This window comes from Pelophylax lessonae (genome assembly GCF_965119305.1).
Source record: "Pelophylax lessonae genome assembly, chromosome: 5".
Classification (NCBI taxonomy): Eukaryota; Metazoa; Chordata; class Amphibia; order Anura; family Ranidae; genus Pelophylax; species Pelophylax lessonae.
In genome coordinates this window covers 457,501,269-457,524,724 of record NC_138772.1, presented here as the reverse complement: position 1 = coordinate 457,524,724, position 23,456 = coordinate 457,501,269, and the positions used below count along the sequence as shown (strand labels likewise).

At 45.1% G+C, this 23,456-nt stretch overlaps 1 protein-coding gene across 2 annotated transcripts in view; it reads right to left on the bottom strand.

Moving 5' to 3' along the window:
* Positions 1-2,203: 2,203 nt before the first annotated feature.
* Positions 2,204-23,456, bottom strand: part of ZC2HC1A (zinc finger C2HC-type containing 1A) — a 175,601-nt gene continuing 154,348 nt past the window's right edge. For both annotated transcript variants that reach the window (XM_082257498.1, XM_082257499.1), the window contains one exon: positions 2,204-2,615. In XM_082257498.1, the coding sequence (XP_082113624.1) occupies positions 2,429-2,615 (187 nt within the window). In that variant the 3' untranslated portion in view covers positions 2,204-2,428. The remainder of the gene's footprint in view (positions 2,616-23,456) is intronic.

Here is a 23,456-nt window from a genome sequence, read left to right as displayed (position 1 = left end):
GAAAGGAGGATGTGTTTGTAGTCCAAAGCAGGAGAGCAGCCTAGGGGGATAAAACTGCTGCTCCATAGATTCGGTGATATAGTAAGTGTTGTGATCTTAGGACAGAGTGTGGATTACTAGGTGAAAATAAAGACTAAGTAAAACAAATATAAACTGTGCAGCCCAAGTGTGTAAAATAAGCACATAAATACAAAAATCACACACAAAATAAACATAATTGTTTAAAAATTCCTCCAAAGATTCCTCTTTGTATAGTATACGTAAAGGCTATTCTAAAAATCACTGCAAGCGTGACCACCACCAGATGTGCTCTCATCTCTGCTATTTCACCTCACATTGCATGCTCAGCCAAACTGCAATTTATGTCCCTTTTAATTGGACCATGGTTGATTCCTTAGTATGCCCGCTGTTATCCTCCTTTTACTCCGCTCAGCACCATGCAAACAAAACATTTAAAAATAGTGCTTATCCTTTTAAAACTGTATTTATTTCCAGATACAACAATAACACACTCACATTGTTTAGGTGCTACATTGCACTAGATGTATCCAGCTATAGTTTTAAGTTAGGCGACACTGTGCAATATCACTTTGATTCTTGCAGTTACAGCACTTTCCTATAATGATCGAGCATCGTGACGTCATCCAAGTTTGCACCTACATGTTTCGTCACAAGACACGTAACTTCCTCAGGTAGATTCAATTGGACCAAATGCCGCTCGTTATATATATATATATATATATAGAGCTCAATCAGCCACATATTGTTGTAGTCCTTCTCCTTGGTTTACTTCTGGGCGCCATTCTATTGTAGCACCAATTTATTATATGCTTAATTGTGTGCTTTAAAAAAATGGCGCCTGTAAGTAAACCAAGGAGAAAGACGACTACAATATGGTGCAGATTGAGGTCAATATACAAAACGAGTGGTGTGCAGTCCAACTGAATCCCAATGAGGAAGTCCCGTGTCTTGTGAGGAAAGACATAACGATATTGCACTCAGTCGCCTAACTTACACATATAGCTGGATACATCTGGTGCGACCTAGCACCTAAAACAACCTGAGTGTGTTATTGTATATGGAAAGTGTTTTGTTTGCATGGTGCATAGCGGAGTAAAAAGAGAAGGAGTTTCAGGCTGTGGAGGATAACAGCCTGCATACCAAGGAATTGACCATGGTCCAATTAAAAGGGACAAAAAGAGTTTGACTGAAAATGCAATGTAAGGTGAAAAAAGGTGAGAGCACACCTGGTGGCGGTCACATTTGCAGTGATTTTTAGGAGCACTGATGGTGGAATAGCCCTTACATATAACATAACAAGAGGAATCTTTGGAGGACTTTTTCAACAATAATGTTTATTTTATGTGTTTGATTTTGTTTAATATTATATATGTAGTTATTTCACACACTAGCGCTGCACAGTTTATATTTCATTTATGGATGTACTGACTAGTATGGGAGTCATATGAGGTGCATAGCAGTTGGATCTTTAGATGGTGATTGATTTTATTTTGGATGCAGTTTTTGTACACAATGATTTTTTTTAAAGCCACCACAGCTGCTTGCAAGAGATATACTTTTAGTATTTAAAAGACTAAACAAAAACGAATAAAGCTACCACATTTTTGGACTGGTATGCTGAATTGTTTTTCATTTTTGATTTTGAAATGTGCTTATATTTTTTTTGGACAGTAGAATATTTTACTGTGTTAGCCAATGAATAATGCAGAAGGTTTGGAGAGTAAGTGATACCCTTTATTTGCTTCAGTCCATTTGTCAGGCTTTCTACATTTCGGGTTGGATGCAGTGATTGCTAGGCTGACAATTTTCCACCCGCTCCATTCAACAACAGTTGACTCAACTGACTTTTGTCAAGCTGGATGGTGCCCACAGGAGAATCTACAGGTCAAATTTTTGGCCAATTCACCAGGAACTGGTCAAAATATGACACAGGTATGGCAGCCATTACTATTTCAACCATTTCAGACTGAGAAGAGGTTGCAGAAAGGTGAATTGTAACCTTGATATGTTTTACCTAATTATTCTGGTATATGCAAGAATATACTGTCATCACAACAACAGCTTTGTCTTATAGTTCTGAAACTAGCATATTTTGTAACACAAATTGTTGTGTTGGTAATATTATTATACGTACACTTACCCAACCTGAGCTTTAAAGCTCATTTTTTCACTTGTTTTTTAAGCTTAGATTTAATGTTGATATTTTAATTTCCCTTTTATATTCAGTACTATAGTAATGACCCCAAAGACAACTTCATTAATGACTAGCAGTTTGCCCATGAGCACAGCAATGCTTCAGTTAGGTATGCATCATACAGTTTATCCAGCAACAGCAAGCCCAGGAATTTATTAGTACGTGTGTGCAGTCTAGATGCGTTTGGCGTCATTAAGATAATCAGGTTTTTGCTCAGAGAACCATCCTCCTTACTCCACATTCACAGCAGAACTTTGCCCATTGGACAGGATACTTCGTGCCACATTCATGGCAGAACTTGGTAAGCTGTCCTGACCCATTATTGTCTTCAGCCTTTATGCGTCCACCATTCACAATCTCTGAGTGGTCCTCAAAACCGTATCCCATCTTCCCATCAGACCTAGAAGTTTAACAATAAGAAATATTATTAAATCATTCTGCAAACCTTAACAAGTGCATTCAATATTATACTTTTGCCGAAGGATCCACAAAAGTAAATAATTCCTATGAATAGGAGTACACCTCACACAATTACCAACACTACTCTAAATTGAAAAGAGACAAGCCAGTATGTGTTCTAAAAGCATCTTACAAAAAGTGCAAAAGCCCATTTTCAAGTAGAGTCATACTTAGATCATAAAACAGAAGTGCGCCCCTGTAAAGTCTGCTTCTCTTAAAACAGTGATTTTTAAAGTATTAGAAAGCATGTATATTGTGTCCCCTTCACTGCACTCTTCACCAAAATGAGTTACATAGTTACATTGTAGGTGAGGTTGAATAAAGACAATAGTCCATCCAGTTCAACATGTGTAGGTGTGTGTGGCTGTTATCATCTCACATAGCCCTGAATGTTCTGATCCTTGAGATGTACGTCTAAGAGTCTTCTGAAAGCCACCATACTACCCTCAGAAACCCCCTCTTGTGGTAGAGAATTCCACAATCTTGTAGCCCTAACAGTAAAGAACCCCCCACAGGGTTAAAACGCTTCTCCTCTAATCGCATTGTATGCCCTCGAGTCCTCATGCAATCCTTCGACTTAACAGCTTTTTTTCTAAGATGAGATCCCCATTGAGATATTTATAAATTGCTATCATGTCCCCCCTCAGGCGTCTCTTCTCCAGGGAGAATAAATCGAGCGATTGCAGACGCTCTTCATAATTAAGGTCCTCCAATTCCCTAATCAGTTTAGTTGCCCTTCTCTGGACTCTCTCCAGCTCCAACACATCCCTCCTGAGGACTGGCGACCAGAACTGGACAGAATACTCCAGATGCGGTCGGACCAGAGTTTTATAAAGTGGCAGGATTATAGTCTTATCTCTGTTTCATCAACAAAGCATTTAAAAAGGATCTCCTGTATGCTGTAACCCAATTGATTTCTTCTTTTATTGGTTAACAGCAGTCAGATCAGTTAAAGGGAAATTCTTTTTAGTTTCCATGGGAAACTGCACTTGGCTCTTATTGCATTATACCCAAAAATAATAAAGTCAATTAGACTACTAGATTAGAAAATAAAAAGCATTTCTACTACGTGCCATTTAGCTGGTGGAACTGCAGTCAAAAAACTGCATACAAATTGCCCAAATGCGTGGTTGCCAGGGAGCTTTTTTTTTTCTATTGTTGCCATGGCAATTGAGATTTACTCAGCTGCAACCCTTGAAACCTGCTGCTCCCAATATGTCCCTTCTACAAACCCAGGCCTGCTGCAGATTTTTACAGCTTATAAATCTCATTACAAACTTGGGCCTGATACTTACTATTATTGCAAATATGTCCCTTTTACAACTCTGGTCCTGCTGCTCATTATGAATAAATATCAAATAGTGCTGCGCCAGAACAGCAAAAAGTTCTAATATTTCAACAATATACGCATCAAATATTAATCACATTAAATAGTAATAATGTGAAGAAATAGTCCATAAAGTGCAAAAAAGTGGAAGGTGCTAGCAATACAAATATTATTAATAAATACCATGAAAAATATTACAATAATGTGCAAAGTGGGTGATACTTCAGTGCAAAAATTATAAAGTGCAAAGTGCTCAGTGCTTCTCCACCACCCCTATGGATGAGCTTACTATCTGACCATTGTTACACCAGCAGGTTAGATAAAGCCGTTCCCCATGTGGGGATATATCCAATCAGGTGTAGATCTCTGGTTTAAATCCTCCAGATCCCTCTCAAAGAAAACGATCCATATACAAGGCAGAAAGGAAGAGATCTAGTGCTCTCTGTCATTTAGGAATCACCACGCAGTTTATTAAAAGCAATGTTACATAGTTACATAGTTAGTGAGGCTGAAAAAAGACACAAGTCCATCCAGTTCAACCTATGATGTGTGTGTGTGTTTGCTTTTAACCGTACATTGTATACCCCTGTATGTTGTGGTCTTTAAGGTGTCCATCCAATAGTTTTTTGAAACTATCAATGCTCCCCGCTGATACGACTGCTTGCGGAAGAGAATTCCACATCCTTACCACTCTTACAGTGAAGAACCCCTTACGCACTTTAAGGTTAAACCGCCTTTCCTCAAGTTTTAGTGAGTGGCCACGTGTCTTATTGTATTCCCTTACTCTGAATAGTTTGTTCCTTATGCTAGGGTCGCCAGTACAGTATTTGTACATTGATATCATATCCCCCCTCAATCGTCTCTTCTCCAGAGAGAATAAGTTCAGTGCTTGTAGTCTTTCCTCATAGCTGATGTCCTCCATTCCCCTAATTATTTTTGTTGCCCTTCTCTGGACTTTCTCCAGTTCCAGCACATCCTTCCTGAGGACCGGTGCCCAGAACTGGACAGCATACTCCAGATGTGGCTGGACCAGAGTTTTGTAGAGTGGAAGAATAATCTCTTTATTTCTGGAGTGAATCCCCTTTTTTATACATCCCAGTATTCTGTTGGCTTTGCTTGCAGCGGCTTGGCATTGCATGCCACTTCCAAGCCTGTTGTCTACCAGTATCCCCAGGTCCCTTTCCATCCTAGACTCACCCAGAGGTTCCCCCTCTAGTGAGTAGCTTGCTTTCTGGTTACTGGCCCCCAAGTGCATTACTTTACATTTTTCTACATTAAATCTCATCTGCCATGTAGTTGCCCACCCCGTTATTTTGTTCAGGTCTGCTTGCAAGATTTCCACATCCTGCATAGAAGATATTGGCATGCCTAATTTAGTATCATCTGCAAATACTGAGATTGTACTAGATATCCCCTCCTCTAGATCATTTATGAATAAATTAAACAGGATTGGTCCCAGGACAGAACCCTGGGGGACCCCACTTTCCACACCCGCCCACTCAGAGTACTCCCCATTAATCACCACCCTCTGGACTCTCCCCTGGAGCCAGTTCTCTATCCAGTTACTCACCTTATGATCCATACCTACCTTCCTTAGTTTGTACAGTAAGCGTTTGTGGGGAACGGTGTCAAAGGCCTTTGCAAAGTCCAGATACACCACATCCACAGGCTTACCTTTATCTAAGTGGCAGCTCACTTCATCGTAGAAGGTTAATAGATTGGTTTGGCATGAACGATTTTTCATGAATCCATGCTGATTACTACTTATAATACCGTTTTCATTACTAAAGTCTTGTATGTGGTCCCTTATCATCCCCTCCAAAATTTTGCAGACTACTGATGTTAGGCTGACCGGCCTATAGTTACCCGGGATATATCTCGGCCCCTTTTTAAATATTGGTACCACGTTGGCTTTTTTCCAATCAGCTGGCACCATACCTGTCTGTAAACTATCCTTAAAGATCAAGAATAATGGTCTGGCAATCACCTGGCTGAGCTCATTAAGAACCCTTGGATGCAAGCCATCCGGTCCCGGGGATTTATTTATGTTAAGTTTCTCTAGTTTAGCTCTAAGTCTATCCTCTGTTAGCCATGGCGGCACTTCCTGAGGTGTATTATTTAGTTCGGCCTTACAAGCTGGGTTAGTGTAGCCCCCCGATTCCTTTGTGAAGACTGAAGAAAAGAAATTATTTAACACTTCCGCCTTTTCTCTGTCCTCAGTGGCCATTTTTCCTTTATCATCTTTTATGGGGCCAATGTGTTCTGGCCTCGCTTTCTTACTGTTTATATACTTAAAGAACTTCTTGGGGTTCTTTTTACTCTCCTCCGCTATATGTCTCTCGTGTTCTATTTTAGCCGCCCTGATTTCATCTTTACATTTCTTATTACACTCTTTGTAGTGCTTAAATGCTGCCAATGACCCCTCAGTCTTGTATTTTTTGAAGGCCTTTTCTTTAGCTCCAATATACATTTTTATGTTGGAGTTTAGCCACCCAGGGTTTAGTTTTGCTCTTTTAAATTTATTTCCCTGTGGAATGCACTGGCCCACCCCCTTGTTAAGTATGCTCTTGAAGCACTCCCATTTTTCCTCCGTGTTCTTTGTTCCCAGGGTTCTATCCCATTTGATATTTTCTAGCAGCGAGCGCAGTTTAGGGAAATTGGCTCTTTTGAAATTCAGTGTCCTTATATTACCCCTGTGTTTCCTATTACTGTAATTAATACTGAAACCAATTGACCTATGGTCACTGTTCCCTAAGTTGTCCCGTATTTCTATATCCGTGAGCAGGTCTGTATTGTTGGTAATCAGTAGGTCAAGTACCGCATTGTTTCTTGTCGGTGCATTCACCACCTGACCCATGAAATTGTCCTGCAAAACATTTAGGAACTGCCGAGCCTTGGCTGAATGCGCGGTTCCTTCTGCCCAGTCTATATCAGGATAATTAAAGTCCCCCATTATAATGACATTTCCCATCCTTGCTGCCAATCCTATCTGTAACATGAGGTCCGCCTCACCCTCCTCCCTCTGGTTGGGGGGCCTATAGCATACGCCCAATATTACCTTCCCCACCGTGCCTTCCCTTTGAAGCTCTACCCATAGGGATTCTGCTTCGTCCATAGCTCCATTATTAATATCATCCCTCATATTTACCTGTATACTGTTCTTAATATACAAACATACCCCTCCCCCTTTTTTACCCTCTCTATCTCTGCGATAAAGGGAATACCCCTGAATGGTCGCCATCCAGTCATGAGAGCGGTCAAACCAAGTCTCAGTTATCCCCACAAAATCTAAGTCCTCCTCAAACATCAGCAGCTCTAGCTCTCCCATCTTGTTGGCCAGGCTTCTGGCATTGGTATATAAGCCTCGTAATTTTGATGTTTTTAGGCTGCTCTCATGATTTTTCCCCGTACCCACCCTGGGTATAGGAGCTCCGAACACCCTACCGCTAATGCCCCCATTTCTGCCCTCTGAAGCTTGCTTTCCACTGGCTAATTCTACATCTGTACCCTCCCCCCCATTCCCTAGTTTAAAAGCCCCTCTAACTTTTTGGCCATCCTCGCACCCAGTACGGCTGCACCCACCCCATTTAGGTGCAATCCGTCCCTACCAAAGAGCCGGTGACCGACTGAGAAGACGGCCCAGTTCTCCAGGAACCCGAAACCCTCCTTACTACACCAGCTCCTCAGCCACTCGTTAACTTCCCTAATCTCCCGCTGCCTCTCTGGTGTGGCTCGAGGTACAGGTAGTATTTCGGAAAATACTACCTTGGAGGTCCTAGTCCTCAACTTAGCGCCTAAGTCCCTGAAATCGTTTAGGACTCTCCGTCTTCCTCTGCCTATGTCATTGGTACCCACGTGTACCATGACAGCTGGGTCTTCCCCAGCCCCACCCAATAATCTGTTCACCCGATCCGCGATGTGCCGAACCCGAGCGCCCGGCAAACAACAGACTGTTCGGCGCACACGGTCTTTGTCACAGATTACACTGTCTGCCCTTCTAATAATTGAGTCCCCTACCACCAGCACCTGTCTTTCCTTTCCCTTTCTCCCGGCCTCACTGGAGGAGTTCTTCCCCTGGCAGCTAGGGGTGTCGCTCTGCTCCAGCAATGCTGGTCCCTGACTGGTTTCCCCAACATCACACAACGGGGCGTATCTATTGGGGTGCTCCAGCCCAGGATCAGCCTCCTTGACTTGTCCCCTTCTACCCCTCCTAACTGTCACCCCTCTGCTCTGCTCTGATGCCTGCACCTCCGATACTCCGCCCACCTCTGTGCAGACCCCTGCCTGCACCTGATTGGTACAATCCTGGCTCTCCTCCGGTATGGACATTCGTCTCAGTGTTGCCAGCTGCTTCCCTAGATTCAGGACCTGAGCTTCCAGGGAAGCAACGTGCTCACATTTTGCACATTTGTATTCGCCCTCGATCGCATGACCGAGGAACGCATACATATCACAAGATGTACACCGAGTCGCATCTATGTATGTTTACTGCTTAGATGTCGCTTCTACAAACCCAAGCCTGCTGAATATTTTTACTGCGTAGATATCTCTTCTACAAACCTTGGCCTGCTTCACATTTTTACGGCTTTGATATCTCTTCTACAAACCTGGGCCTGCAGCTTATTATTATTAGCTTAACCACCTGCTGCCAAATGACGTACCTGGTACATCATTTGACTTCAAGTGGTTGTACCGGAGTGATGCCTGCAGCTGCCAGCATCACTCCGGTCCAGTTTTTTAGAGCCGACGGTTGGCTCTCTTGTACTAACAACCGGAGCCGCTAAGGTGCTGCTCAGTTGGTATTGCAAGCAGCGTCCCACCTCTACCGCTGCCTTCCATGGCTGTCCGGGGGCTTTCCTGTCCCAATGGCAAGCCCTGAGTGACCAGCCGGCACATCCACCGGCTCGCTGGAGACCCGAAGAAAGCCGGAATCGGCTCTGATCAGGTCTTGGATAAAGTAACCCGGATGACATATTACCATAGTTCCGGTTTACTTGAGTCTTAAAGCCACCAATTTTTAAAAATAATTAAAAAAAAAATCAGTCCCCCTGCGCAAAGGTGAATGCGTGTGTCGGTCCTGAACGCACGCAAACTGTGATCGTCCCACACATGTGAGGCATTACCGCGAACATTGGATCATGGGCAGTAATTCTAGCACTAGCCCTCCTTTGTACATCTACAAGTGGTAACCTGTAAAGGCTTTTAAAGCGTCGGCTATGAATAATGAGATTTTTTACTGTTTGTAAATTCCATTTCTCTGATGTTCATTGACACACACAGCTCCTGATCTTCTTATCCATTGGGTTATACTGTCCCCTACAAGAGTAGGACACTAGGTAGAAAAAAGCCTATGAGCAGTTCCAGGGGGTATATTCCCGCTCTCTGCTATAGCCACTCAGTTTTGTTACAAGCAGTGTCAGAAGAATTACAACTCCACAGAGGGCTGGGTGCTGTTTCTGCTAATGAACATTTTCTCTTTCGTTCATTGACGGACAGCACCTGATCTGCTTAACCATTGGGACGTCCCAAAGCAGTGTTAAACATGAGGGGTGGGAACAGCGAAAAAGAAAGGCTAACTATAGCCAACCAGGTAAACAGGAGCTCAACCAAAACTGGAGCTCACCTAAAAAAAAAAACAATACACCCTCGCAGCCTGCAAAACCTTGCGGCCAAAAGAACCATATGCAGATGCCAACACATCCACTTTATAGAACTTTGTGAAAGTGTGCACTGACGACCAGGTGGCCGCCTTGCAAACCTACGCCACTGACGCCTGATGACAGAAGGCCCAGGAGGCACTGAGCGACCGAGTAGAGTGCGCCTTGACAGGGAAAGGAGGATCCGGACCCTTCATGGAATAGGCCTGAAACACAGTCTGTCTAGTCCATCTGGAAATGGTTGCAGAGGAAGCGGACAACCCTTTCTGAGGTTCATTCGTAAGCACAAATAGTGAGTCTGATTTCCTAAAAGACTACGTAGCTGCCAGGTACACCTGAATCGCCCGGACCACATCCAAGGCATGCAAAGCAATTTCCTTCTGATGTTTTGGCCTGGGACACAGGAAAGGCAACACAATGTCTTCATTCAAATGAAAATCAGAGACAAACTGAGGAAGGAACGATGGATGGGGCGAAGAACCACCTTATCTCTGTGAACCACCAAGTAAGGTGAACGACAGGGTAATGCCGCAATTCTGACACCCTGCGTGCAGAGGTAAAAGCCCCCAAAAGGCCACCTTCTGGGACAGCGTAAGCAGGGGAATCTCCCAAATTTTCTCAAAAGGAGGTTTCTGGAGGACTGAGAGCACCAAATTGAAGTCCCAAGGCGGCAACAGAGACCGAACTGGAGAGGTCATGTGCCCAACTCCCTGAAGAAAAGTACGCGCAAAGGAGTATGTGGCCAAGGGCCCTTGAAAGAAGACCACTAAGGCCGACACCTGATCCTTGATAGTACTCAAGGCCAGTTTCTGCTCAACCCCCCAATAAAGGAAGGTCAAGATCCGAGCCACCGAAAAAAGAGCAAGGATGAACCCCAAGAGACTCACACCACGCAATATACATCTTACATGTATGATGGTAGATCTTCCTAGAAGTAGATTTCCTAGCTTTTAACAGCATTGGAATCACCGACTGAGACAAACCTCTATCCATCAGCACCAGGCGTTCAACAGCCAAGCCGTCAAAGCCAGGGACTGTAAAGCAGGATGGAAGATTGACAGCAGATCCTCCTTAGTATTGGCAGAAACTTAAGAGGAGAGAAGGATATAATCAGATAATACTGAACCCACGGGCCAACTAGTACATTCGCGGCATCCACCAGAGGATCCCATGACTGAGACACAAACCTCTGCACCTTTCTGTTGTGCTGGGACACCAACAGATCCACCTCAGGAATCCCCCAATGGAGACAACTGGTGAAACGCCTTTGGATAAAGGGGCTACTCCACTTGGTCCAACGCCTGCCGACTGAGGTAATCCGCCTGCCAGTTTTCCACCCAGGGAATGTGTACAGCAGAGAGGGCTGGATCGAACCGTTCTGCCCACCTTAGAATGCCAGCTACCGCCAGAGCCACCAGGACACTACTTGTGCACCCCTGGTGATTGACATAAGCCATAGCCATGACATTATCCAATTAAATGCGCACTGGACAGCCCTGAAGACGATCCGTCCAATGTTCCAGGCACAGTCTGATCGCTCGGAGTACCAAGACATTGATCGGTAGTCTGGACTCTTCCGGTGTCGAGACCCCCTGAGCAGAAATGTTCCCGAGGACGCCTTCCCAGCCGGACAGGCTGGCATTCGTGGTGACCTCTGTCCAATACAAGGGGAGGAGGTATTTGCCCAGCGAAGCCCTGAAGAACAAAGCCATCGTATCAGGGACCCTTTCATTCCCCGGCTCAGCCAGATCGGATTGTCCAGAGACTGCGGATTCTTGTCCCATTTGGCCAGAATCTCCCTTGCAGGGACCTTGTATGGAACTGTGCAAACGGAACCGTCTCAAGACACCATCAGCTCAGCACCCGCATGCAAGTCCAGAGGGATTACTATCTGTTGGACAGCAGGAGACAAATTACAGCCTGCAGTTTCTGGAGTTTGTCCAGAGGAAGGAGCACTCTGACTAAGGCCGAGTCCAGAGTCAGATCCAGATAGTCCAGTGTTGTGGACGGAACCAGAGCAGACTTCTGAAAATTCAGAATCCAGCCAAACACCCTCAAGCTTGTATGGTGATTTCCATGTTTTCCACCAGAGCAGTAGGAGTCTCCGCTCACAGAAGACGGTCGTCCAAGTAGCCCAGTACCGTGATCCCCCATTGGCGTAACAATGCTAGTACCGGGGCCAACACTTTTCTGAAGACCCGAGGAGCAGAAGCGAGACCAAGGGGTAACACCACAAACTGATAATGCTCCTCTCCCACGGCAAAGTGGAGAAAGCGCTGGAGACCGACATATTGGAATGTGAAGGTAAGCATCTTTGATGTCGATAGAGGCAAGAAAAATCTCCCTAATGCATGGAAGCCACCACTGTGCAAATGGACTCCATTCTGAACTTCTGCACTCGCACAAAGCAGTTGAGCGCCTTGAGGTCCAGAATTGGACGCACCTTTTCTTCCTTCCTGGGGACAGTAAACAGGTTTGAGTAAAACCCCTAAAAACGTTCCAAAGTCGGAACCGGGACCATCATCGTTTAAAGTAAAAGGTCTTGCACCGCCCCAAAAAGAGCATATAAGTGGACCGAGGGCAGTCTCACATTGGAAGGAAGAACTTTACCGGAGGGTAAGAATATGTACAGATACGGGTGAAGGGCGCACCTTCATGCTGAAGGGGCCTTGTCTGCAGGTCTGGAGAAGCCCGCTCTTGACTTGCTAGACCAAGTTCGCTTGGATCCTCCAGAGGAGACCCGAAAGGCTCTGATTCCTTGTCAGATGGCCCTGAGGGACGAAAAAACATCCTATGAGCCAAGAAGGAGGGCCCACGTCTACGAAGAGGGTCCTTGCCCTTCGTAGCATGCGGAAGAAAAGTACTCTTCCCCCCCTGTGAGGCCTCTAACGATGTCATCCAGGGTAGCAACAAACAGGCGATCTCTTTGAAAGGGAAGATCAGTAAAGGTCTTTTTAGAAGTCTGGTCCGCAGACAAGCATTTAAGCCAAAAGACACACCTAAGGACCACTGCCAAAACAGACAGCCGAGCCACTAGGCGAGCCGCATCCAAAGAGACATGACAGATAAACTGAAGCCCCTGGACCAGCTGGTCCGCCAGCTCAGCAAAGGAATGGGGGAGCTACTCCCCCTCCAGGTCATGGCACAAAAGCCTAGCCCATTCGGTCCAAACCAGCCAGGGTGTACATATTGAGGGCCACAGCCTTCGCCTTCCTGTCAGCCAGGTCCAGGCCGGGGACTCTTCAACCAGAATTATGGTTGCCTTGTTTAATCTGGAGTTTAATCTTGAAACCGGAGGGTCCACCACCAGTGGAACAGTCCACTTCTTAAGAAGGGACTCCTCTTAGGGGTATTGCCTAGCAAAATAGCTTAGGGACCCCAAGGGGACGCTTTGGTCGTCCCCAATATTTAGTGACAATTCTGTCAAAATAGGAGGGGAAAGGGAACACCTTTTCCCCTCTTGATGGCTTGAGAATGCCAAAAGGAACCTGCGCTTCAGCTGCATCCTCCAACTTTAAGGTCTCACTCACAGCTACAATCAGTGCGTTCACCAGCCCCTTTTCGTATGCGGTTGCAGAAAAGGAGGAATTCAGGGCGTGTGGTCGCAGACCCAGCAGGGTGACCCACGTCCACAGCGGCCAAATCCGATTCAGGAGCTGATGAGACAGATGAGGCAGGGGAAGGCGGGGGTCGCTTTTTGCCAGCTTGTTTACCAAAAGCCACCTCCACCTTGGACACCAAAGACTTCAGGACCGCCGTCAGCGCATCAATGGATGAATGGGACCCGGAGGGCCCCGCAGCTTCAGAGAGGGGGTCAGGTGGGGAGATGTGCTCCAAAGACTCCATAAGTCACCAGGGGGACCCCACAAAAAGTGTAAAACACTGCAAAGGGACAAGCACCACTGCACTGGCAGCCCACCGGGTTGCCAACCACAGAGCCCCAATCAATCCTCAGTTGAGAGGGAGAGGACCTCACCAGACTCATCACCCTGCAGAAACCAGGCACCGCAGCTACCAGGAGAATCTGCACTGCACAAACGGCGATCAGGAAATGAAAAGATCCAGGAGTCAGCACCAGATGATGAGGAGGGGCTCCCACTGCCGAAATCGCTGCCCAGAGGGCTCCACGGTCATGACTGCCGCTATTTTCAATGGCAAACCACCAAAATATGGCCACTGGACTACACAAACATGGCTGCCATGCATTACGCACACAGGCTATAAGAAAATGGTAGCCCACGAAGCTCCCAGAGACCCAGAAGGGATCCCTAGGCCTCAGAAAATTACAAAGGCAGGAAGGGGGGGGGCCTGGAAGGAGCCATCCCACAGCCGACTGCCCGGTTGCCGGTGGCGCACCCTCCACCCCCATCGCCAGCATAGCACCCTGTCCCTACTCTAGGCGGTGGACCAGGCCACCCCACAGCCCCGTCAGTGAAGGGGGTGGGCAGATGGGGAGTGAGATGGCCCACAGGGACCACCAGACTGACGAGGGGGGTCCTAAACGGGAAGGAGGGAACCCAGGGGTCTGACCATCCCATGGAGGGGCCCGCGTCCACCCTAAAACTCTCCAGGGGGAGAGGGGGGACAGTTACTTACCAGGAACCAGGCGGGCACCGTTCCAGACAGAACCTCCTCCCCATCGAAATGGGGGGGGCTGTCGGCCAGGAGGAACGCTGCGACTCACCCTGAGACCTGGTCGTATGCGACCTTGCGAGGCGTTTAACTCGCAGGCCAGCCCCGTCCGGTGGGGCTATGTGATGGGGACCTAGTGCAGAGCTGTGGTCTGTGTGCACTTGCTGTCAAGACTGGGGTGACCACTGGATCTAGAATATCCAGCCCATCGCTCAATCCGGCAGTTGATTGGAGATCTCACAGGAAAAAATCCAGGAGAAAAAAATTCTATCTAAAAAGAAAATCTGCCAGGGCCAGAGATCCCAGCAGGGAACTAGGTCCTTACTCCTGACTAGACAGAAAAAAAAAAATGAGTACCTATAGCAGAGAGAGGGAGTTTATCCCCTGGGACTGCCCATAGGCGTAGCCAGACTTTTTTTCTGACTAGTGTCCTACTCCTGTAGGGGCAGTATAACCCAATGGTTAAGAAGATCAGGAGCTATGTCCGTCAATGAATAAATGAGAAAGCAAAATTTACGTTGTTTTTAGGCGTGACATGTTTGATATCTATTTAGTTGGCGTGACATCATCTTTCATATTGTATGAAAAAATTTGGTTAAGTATTGTGTTTTTTTGCCTTAGAATTTAAAAAAGTGTATTTTTTCCCCCCAAAAACTGCATTTGAAAAACCGCTGCGCAAATACCGTGTGACAAAAGTTGCAAGACCCACCAATTTATTCTCTAGGGCCTCTGCTTTAAAAAATATATAATGTTTTGGGGTTCTAATTTTCTAGCAAAAAAAACACTCATGTAAACAAAAATTGCCAGAAAATGCCGGGTCTTTTTAAGTGGTTAAATGTCCCTTCTACAAACCCGGGCTACCTCTCATTTTTCCTGTCATATGCCTCTCCTACAAACCTGGGCTTATCTTTGAACTCTTACCTACTACATACACAAGCAGAAGGAGACAAACTAATGCTTTAAGCTTAATATTATTACAAAATATCTGTAATATTACTTGAAGAAGCAGTACTTTTCATCATCATCATCACACTGCTGTAAAAGAAGCGTTCCGAGACCTTAATGTATTCCCAGCTTTTATTTTAAAAAAAAAAAAAGGCAGCAGGCTGAAATTCAATTGTATCTCTTACACCTAATATGTGAGTCCCAAACCTCTTTATCAAAATCATCAAAAAGACAAGTAAACTGTTAGGTGATTTAGTACCCCAACGTTCACCAAAAATTGAAATTGAAATTTTCAGTAGCCAGGCCTTAACCAACTTTTTCAAACCCAGTAAAGCGATTTTCATTAGGTTTCTAATGAGGTTTCAAGACGGCACTGAAGCCTCTTCTCACACATGTGTTGGCAGGTGCAGTCTGTACGCTCCATTGTAGGTGGTGCTCAACCAAAATGCAATGCAGGAGGGGGAAGAAGTCATGAGGAACTTGGTTCCTCTAGAACTTTCTGCGGTTAACAGGAGGAACAGCTGTCAAGTTGGACGTTGATGCCCCCATGAACTTAGTGACTATCTTGGAGCAGGGTACTGTCCATTTAAGACACTGGCTCCCGGGTTTGGCTAGTGGCCAGAGTAGGGGCAGATTCCCCGTCTGACAGGAAAAGTACTAAGTTCTGGAGGGACAGTGCAGGGACTATGTCTCCCTGGCTTCAGGAATTGAGTGTGGACTGGCCTGGTCACATTCCGCTCCTCGTTGCAGACGCTGTCAGCATCCTTTAAGTGCTTATTTTGGACTCTGTGTGTCCACCACATCACACTGCACCACGCTCACACTTTTCGGCAATCTTCTGTTAGCTGCACGTTACTGTACACATCTCCACAAGCAAACTCTAAGAAACCTCGGTGCTACTCCTCTGACTTTTGTGTCCATAGCAGTTGGGATTGGAGGCTGCTTGGTGGAGCGGCATCTCATTGGAAGGTTTTTTTTTTTATTCTTTCATTCTCCGCACAGACGAGCCTTGTAGAGTTAACGTTCGATGCTTCATTTGGTGAAAAAATCCCAGTGTAATGAAGTTAAAGTACTGGCTGTTTACTCACTCCATCCACTGTGCCTCATTTGTATATACAAATAAACAAAATACCATTGAAATTTCTGTTTCACAACAGGCCTTGAACACCTTCCAGTTCCCAGACTTTTGTATGTGGGGAAGACAAACATGTAATTACCAATGTTAGCTATAAACTAAAAATACCACATTAGCAGCAATTTGCCTTCAGAAATGGTCAGTCTCGTTGCACTTAACCACTTCAGCCCCAGAAGGTTTTACCCCCTTAATGACCAGTACATTTTTTGCGATACGGCCTTGAGTTCCTTTAACTGACAATTGCACGGTCATGCAACACTGTACCCCAAAAAATGGATATCTTTTTTTTCCCCCCACAGAGTCTCCTTTTGGTGGTAATTGATCACCGCTGCGGTTTTTATTTTTTGCGCTATAAACAAAAAAAGAGCCTCAATTTAAAAAAAAAAAAAAAAAAAAAAAAAAAACAATATTTTTTACTTTCTGCTGGAAAACACATCCAATAAAAAAAAAATGTAAAAAATCGAATTTCTTCATAAGTTTAGGCCAATATGTATTCTGCTACATATTTTTGGTAAAAAAAAAATCCCAATAAGTGTATATTGATTGGTTTGCGCAAAAGTTATTGCGTCTTTAAACTATGGGATATTTTTATGGCATTTTTATTTATTTATTTTTTACTAGTAATGGTGGCGATCAGCAATTTTTAGCGGGACTGCGACACTGCAGCGGACAAATCGAACACCTGACACTTTTTTGCACTGTTCCTGTACTAATGACACTGGCAGGGAAGGGGTTAACATCATGGGCAATCAAAGGGTTAAATGTGTTCCTAGGAGATGCTTGCTAACTGTGGGGTGGGTTGCTCTGACTTGAGGAAGACAGAGATCCGTGTTCCTGCTTAGCAGGAACACAAGATCTCTATCTTCTCCCCTGTCAGAACGGCGATCTGCCTTGTTTACATAGACAGACCACCGTTCTGCCTCTCTCGGGAACGATCATGGGTGGCCAGCAGATATTGGCTCTCCCTCTGTCCAATCATCGTGCGATCGTGCCTCTGGCAGGGTGCGCGCTCCCCTTAGTGGCTATTGCACGAAATGATGCACAGGAACGTGATTTTGCGCAAAAGTGCCGACCTGCAAGTATAGTTATGTAAAACATTAAAAAAAAAAGGGTCTATACTGTATAAAATCCAGTAATGCACGGTCACCCTGCTCTGCACATGCTCAGTTGCGCTCTATTTTTAGGCACTGGCGAGTTTCTAGAGCCTGATCTGCTAACAGCCTTAAAGTGGAAGCAATTGCTCCTATCCTTTACCGTCAAGGAAGCTGCTTCTTTTTACTGCACATGTGATCAGTTATGACACCAGCCGTTTAATGGTTTGACAGTTTTGACAAAATCAAATGTGACAGCAGTCTAGCTAACTTTTTTCTTGCTTTGTTTAGCAGAGGCTCAAGACCTTTGCCAATGTCTTGTTGCGGTCTGTGCTCCCATTTTTGGTAGACTTTTCACTACCTATTTGACAGGTCACAGACAGTTGAACAAAACAAAATATAAATGAAAAAAGACACAACATTTTGAAAAAAAAAAAGCAATATTTTCTACTTTCGGCTACAAAACATATTCAATATAAAAAAAAACATAAATCTAATTTCTTCATACATTTTGGCCAAATTGTATTCTGCTATATGTGTTTGGTAAAATACAAAAAATCACAATGAGCACATAGTGATTGTTTAGGTGAAAGTTATAGCATCTGCAAACTATGGTATATTTACTGGAATTTTTTTATACTAGTAATGGCCGTGATTGGCAGTGGTACTGTGACAATGTGGCGGAAAATCTGACACTAACGGACACTGGGAGGGGGGGGGGAGATGACTAACTGCCACTGACCTCACCAGTGACATTAAAACAGTGATCAGTGCTAATAATATACACTGTCACTGTACTAATGACACTGACTGGGAAGGGCGATCAAGGGGTTAAATGTGTGCCTAACAATGTTTATTGTGTTTACTGTATGCTGCTTTAACTAAACAATATCACAGTTTTTACTCCCTGCTTTGCAAGGAGAAAAAATGTCAAATTGCTGCTGACTGTAGAGAGCCCTGTGTTGTTTACCAACACAGGACTCTGTTCTGTCATTTGCTCAGCCGATCAGTGGGTCCTGACCAATGATCAGCCAGGACCCGCTGACCAGCTTGTGCTGCAGCGAATGACAGCACAGTCTTCTGGGTCCGCACGCAAGCATGTGCAGTGGACCCTGGAAAAAAAAGAGCCGCGATGTACAGGTACGTGATTGTGCCTGTATGAGCTGACCTGCCCCAAATAAATGTTTTACGGGGGGTCAGCAAGTGGTTAAACTGAGAAAATGTACCATTTTAAGAAAAAAAATAAGGTCATTTTGAATCTTGCTTGAATAGGGTCAGTGACTCAAATATTGAAATCAGAGGATCTGCGTGACAGTCAGGCAACTAGCTTTTTCTAGAAAGAGGGTCCAGCAATGGAAGCCTCCATACTGCTCTCAGGTTAACTTTAACCTACTGATCAGACACTCCACACCTTCTTTCTATTATCTAATATATTATAGTTAGTGTGTGAAGAATAGAGACACGTGTCATTTATGAGAGGACACTGTGGGCTGCAATCAGTGAGGCCAGCAATTCCATCACAAATAGATATCTATGAAGATGTTTTGGCCAATAAGGCATATTGGAACTTTTCATAAATAGCATTTTTCAATATAAGAAGCCAGCATTGACCTGCAATCCGTACAGCAAATTCCTACCACAACACATTGTACTTTATGAATTTCTGCTTTCAGCTCACTATTGTAAAGTCACACAGAGAGCAAACAAAATCTATGATGAAAAAAAAGGAACTGTTGAAAATAGCATTTTTAGATAGTTAAGCCTTGACATTAGGACAGGCCAGCATGCAATGGGTCATACTGAAGAGATAAAATACAGTAATATCTAACTTGAGGGATCTCTGTTACGGGAAACGGCAGTAACATTACTACATGTCACATGCCTTATCACTGATCCCAACGTAAGGTGCATTTTACTGGATAGCCCATTAAAGATGCAACAAGCAGGATTATTTATTTAATTTGGCTTTTGTTAGGGGGCCTTTGATGTGTCAAAACTGCTCCGCTGCTCACAAAACTAAATAGGAATGCAAAAACAGTTTGGTGAAGGTTGATGGGGATTAGAAACCGGTCAAATAAGCCTTTCAATTATCTTATACATGTTTCAAATGCATGTGAATGCACCAGAAAGCTGTACTTAAAACGTATTTCCACCCAAAAGTGGAACTTCCCCTTTAAGGCCTCCTCCCTGACTCCTGTTTGAAACAGCGCTTTTGGGGAGGAGGGGCAGAGCAGGTACCTGGTTTTGAAGGGTACCAGCTCCCACTTCCATTCCGGTCGCCTTAGGCCATACGTCGGCAACCCGCGGCTCTTTGGAACCTTTGCCTGGCTTCGGGGTGGATGCTAGCGAGGGGAGGAGGCGCACTGTGACACTTACCGATTGGCGGCCTTCTGGGTGTCATCGGGGCGCAGAGCAATGCGCCCCAACACTCCTCACTGTGGCGCTGTCCTGGCTGTGATTAGTCCAGACTCCAGCCTGGACCAATAATAGAGGACATACCGGGTGACGTCACATGGGGGGCGGTGCGTGTGTTAGTCATGCACCGTCCCGACGTCACCTTCCCGCCCGCTGTCAGAGAGGAGGGCAGCGGCGCGCGTGCAGGCCGGGGAGAAAGAAGACGTCCGTCCGAGTCTCCCGAGTCCTGACTCCCGTCAGCAGCAGCACGCCAGGCACGGTGACGGCACCAGTGTGAGGTAAGTGAAGTGATGCCTCAGGGCAGGGGCCCACACACTGCTTTGAAGGGGGCACGCACGCACGCTGGTTTCTGCATTGAAAGGGGCATGTATGCTGGTCACTACATTGAAAGGGGGCATGTACGCTGGTCACTACATTGAAAGGGGGCATGTACGCTGGTCACTACATTGAAAGGGGGCATGTACGCTGGTCACTACATTGAAAGGGGGCATGTACGATGGGTCACTACATTGAAAGGGGCATGTACGCTGGTCACTACATTGAAAGGGGGCATGTACGCTGGTCACTACATTGAAAGGGGGCATGTACGCTGGTCACTACATTGAAAGGGGGCATGTACGCTGGTCACTACATTGAAAGGGGGCATGTACGCTGGTCACTACATTTAAAGGAGGCATGTATGTTGATCACTACATTGACAGGAGGCATGTACGCTGGTCACTACATTGAAAGGGGTATGTATGCTGATCACTACATTGAAAGGGGGCATGTACGCTGGTCACTGCATTGAAAGGGGGCATGTACGCTGGTCACTGTTTTGAAGGGGGCACACTGGTCACTGTGCATTGAAAGGGGGCACGCTGGTCACTGTGCATTGAAAGGGGGGTCACTGTGCATTGAAAGGGGGCATGCTGGTCTCTCTGCATTGAAAGAGGGCACGCTGGTCTCTCTGCATTGAAAGAGGCCCCGCTGGTCTCTCTGCATTGAAAGGGGGCATTAAGGTAAGAAACAATATATGCAGTGTTATATTTGTTTTAAATGTCGCAATGGTTTTGCGGCTCCCAGTTTTTTTTTCCTTGGCTCTTTATGTCTTAAAGGTTGCAGACCCCCGCCTTAGGAGATCGGCAGCGGAAGTCCTCCTTCCTGAAGTCTTCTGGGACACGACAGGTTCTAGATGACTAGACCAGTCACAGAGCGCAGTGCAAGTGCCGCTTGTGCATGCACAGTGGGCACCCGGCTGTGAACCCGCAAGCTGTCACAGCGGGTTGCACATAGTAGAGATGCCGGAGTCACCGAGGGAGGACACGGGGAGAACACTGCTGGGGTGAGTACACTGCTGGTTCGTAGGACAGATGAGTGGCTGTTCATTAAAAGTCAGCAGCTTCACTTTTTGTAGCTGCTGACTTTTAATAAACAAAAAAATGACTGGAACTCCGCTTTAATATGTGCAGATGTGAACAGTGCACTAATGGGGGAAAAAACAATCCAAAACTGAAAAGTTGTGCTTTCATACTGGTATCAGAGAGGACGGACGGGGCGTCTACAATCTGGAAGGGAGCCTGGACAGGAGGCGGAAAAATGTTGCATGCACTGTAAGGAGCTGTTCATCTATTCTCTACTAATCTGACCTCTGATAAATCAATTGTGAATAGTTAGTAATGTTGCCTTGGAGTCCTGGATCTGATTGAATTTAAGCACACATGATCTGCATTTGTTATATATATATATATATATATCCTTGTGCAATAATTCTTTCGAGTTAAAGTGTATGCAGTTCGGCTTCAGAGCAATCTTTTTTTTGTCACATACATGTAAAAATCTTAATTTTTGGCAATTAAATTGCTTAAATCCCCAGAACATTATAGATTTATCTGTAGGCCTTGTTGAATAAAAAGGTGATAGTTGCAAATTTTTGTTTCACATGATAATTGCACACCTGTTTATTAAACGCATATTTTCCAGGAAAAATATAATAAATTTATTTTAGTGCAAAACCGCACCATATAATACCCCTTTTTGTCTAAAATATAAAAGAGGAGGTTGCATCCAGTAAATGGATACCAAAAATTCCACGTCTTAAAATTGAGTGCGCCCACGATATCGCCCAAAACTATGGTGCCCAAAAATGATCATGGGTGACGCTTCAAAAGCATTTACAGCTCATCAATTTATCTAGGAGCTCTTGTGCTAGAATTATTGTTCTCACTCTGACATGTGCGGAGATATGTCACATGTGTGGTGCAACTGTGGTTTACTTACGCATGTGCACCCTGCGCTTGCGTTTGTGCAGGTGTGCGGGGCAAAAAGAGTTTCGGGAATTTATTTTAATTTAGATGTTATCACTTTATTTATTTATTTTACTTTCTTTCATTTTTCTATTTTTTTTACTTGATTGCTATCACAAGGGGTTAATAAACCCCTATGTGATAGCATTGGAGAAGCGACAGATACTCTTTATGGAGACATTAGGGGTATAATAGACCCCAATGTCTCCCCTGCCCTTCACACCATCTAACCAAGCACATATCAGCTTAGTTAGATGTGTCCCCTGGCTGTACTGGCCAGGAAAGGGTGAATATTAAGCCGGACATGACAACAATTCTGGTTTTACTGTTTACATGTGAGATCAAGCTATGTATTTGCCTCAGTCTCATAGCAATCTCTCTCCCCCCGATGGCGGTTATGTTCCGGGGCACCGGTAAGCCCGGGACAGCCCTGGTACTGTGGGAGGAGGGAGGACCGCTGGCGGAGGGGGAGTTACCGCACTGCCGGCTGTGTGAAAGTGATCAGTAGCTATGGCATCACTTTAGCTTTGAAGCCGCTCGCCGGTTAAGCAAAACACACACAAGCCGATGTGTCGTTTTTTGTAGTTTTGGATAAAGTTTAACAGCCGTCTGTGACTTGCTTAGATAGATTCACTCTTTTTTTGTCCTGGTGACCACTGAGACAGAAAGTGATGGTCATTTCTAAGTTTTAGAGTTGCCAATAAAAAAAAAAAAGCAAGGGGAAATCTTCCAACAGAGACACCTGCTCTGCTGAAAAGTGTTTAAAAAGGGAATTTTCCAAATTGGATACAACAAACAGACAGGCTTTTAATCCCTCCCCCAATTTTTTCAGAACTAGAAAAAAGTTTGCTCTATACATACACTTTAGTCAGCTTAGACATAGTCTTAGTAGCTTAATAGAAGCCTTTGTGGATTTCCCACGTTCCTGGGAGCACAGGGACTTGAAAAAAATGTGTGCACCAGCTGAATATTCGACAGAGACAATATTTAAGCAGCAATGAGGTGTGACCCATTTCACTTACTTCCATAAAATCTGCAGTTAACTGGAGTTCTTTCTTAAAGTGGAACTAAGATCTTTCTTTATTTGTGAGCAGACAGCCTGTTTATTGCAGAAGAGACATGCAATGTCTCCCCTGCAATAAAATAAACCTACCTGCCTGATCGCAGTCTTCCTTAGATTGTACATGCACAGCTTAGTAAATGTTCAGGCACTGTACCTATATCTTGGGATAATTGAACTGCAAGAGTCCCATCCCGCGCTGGCCACTCAAGAGGGCTGAAGACCGACAAGTGGA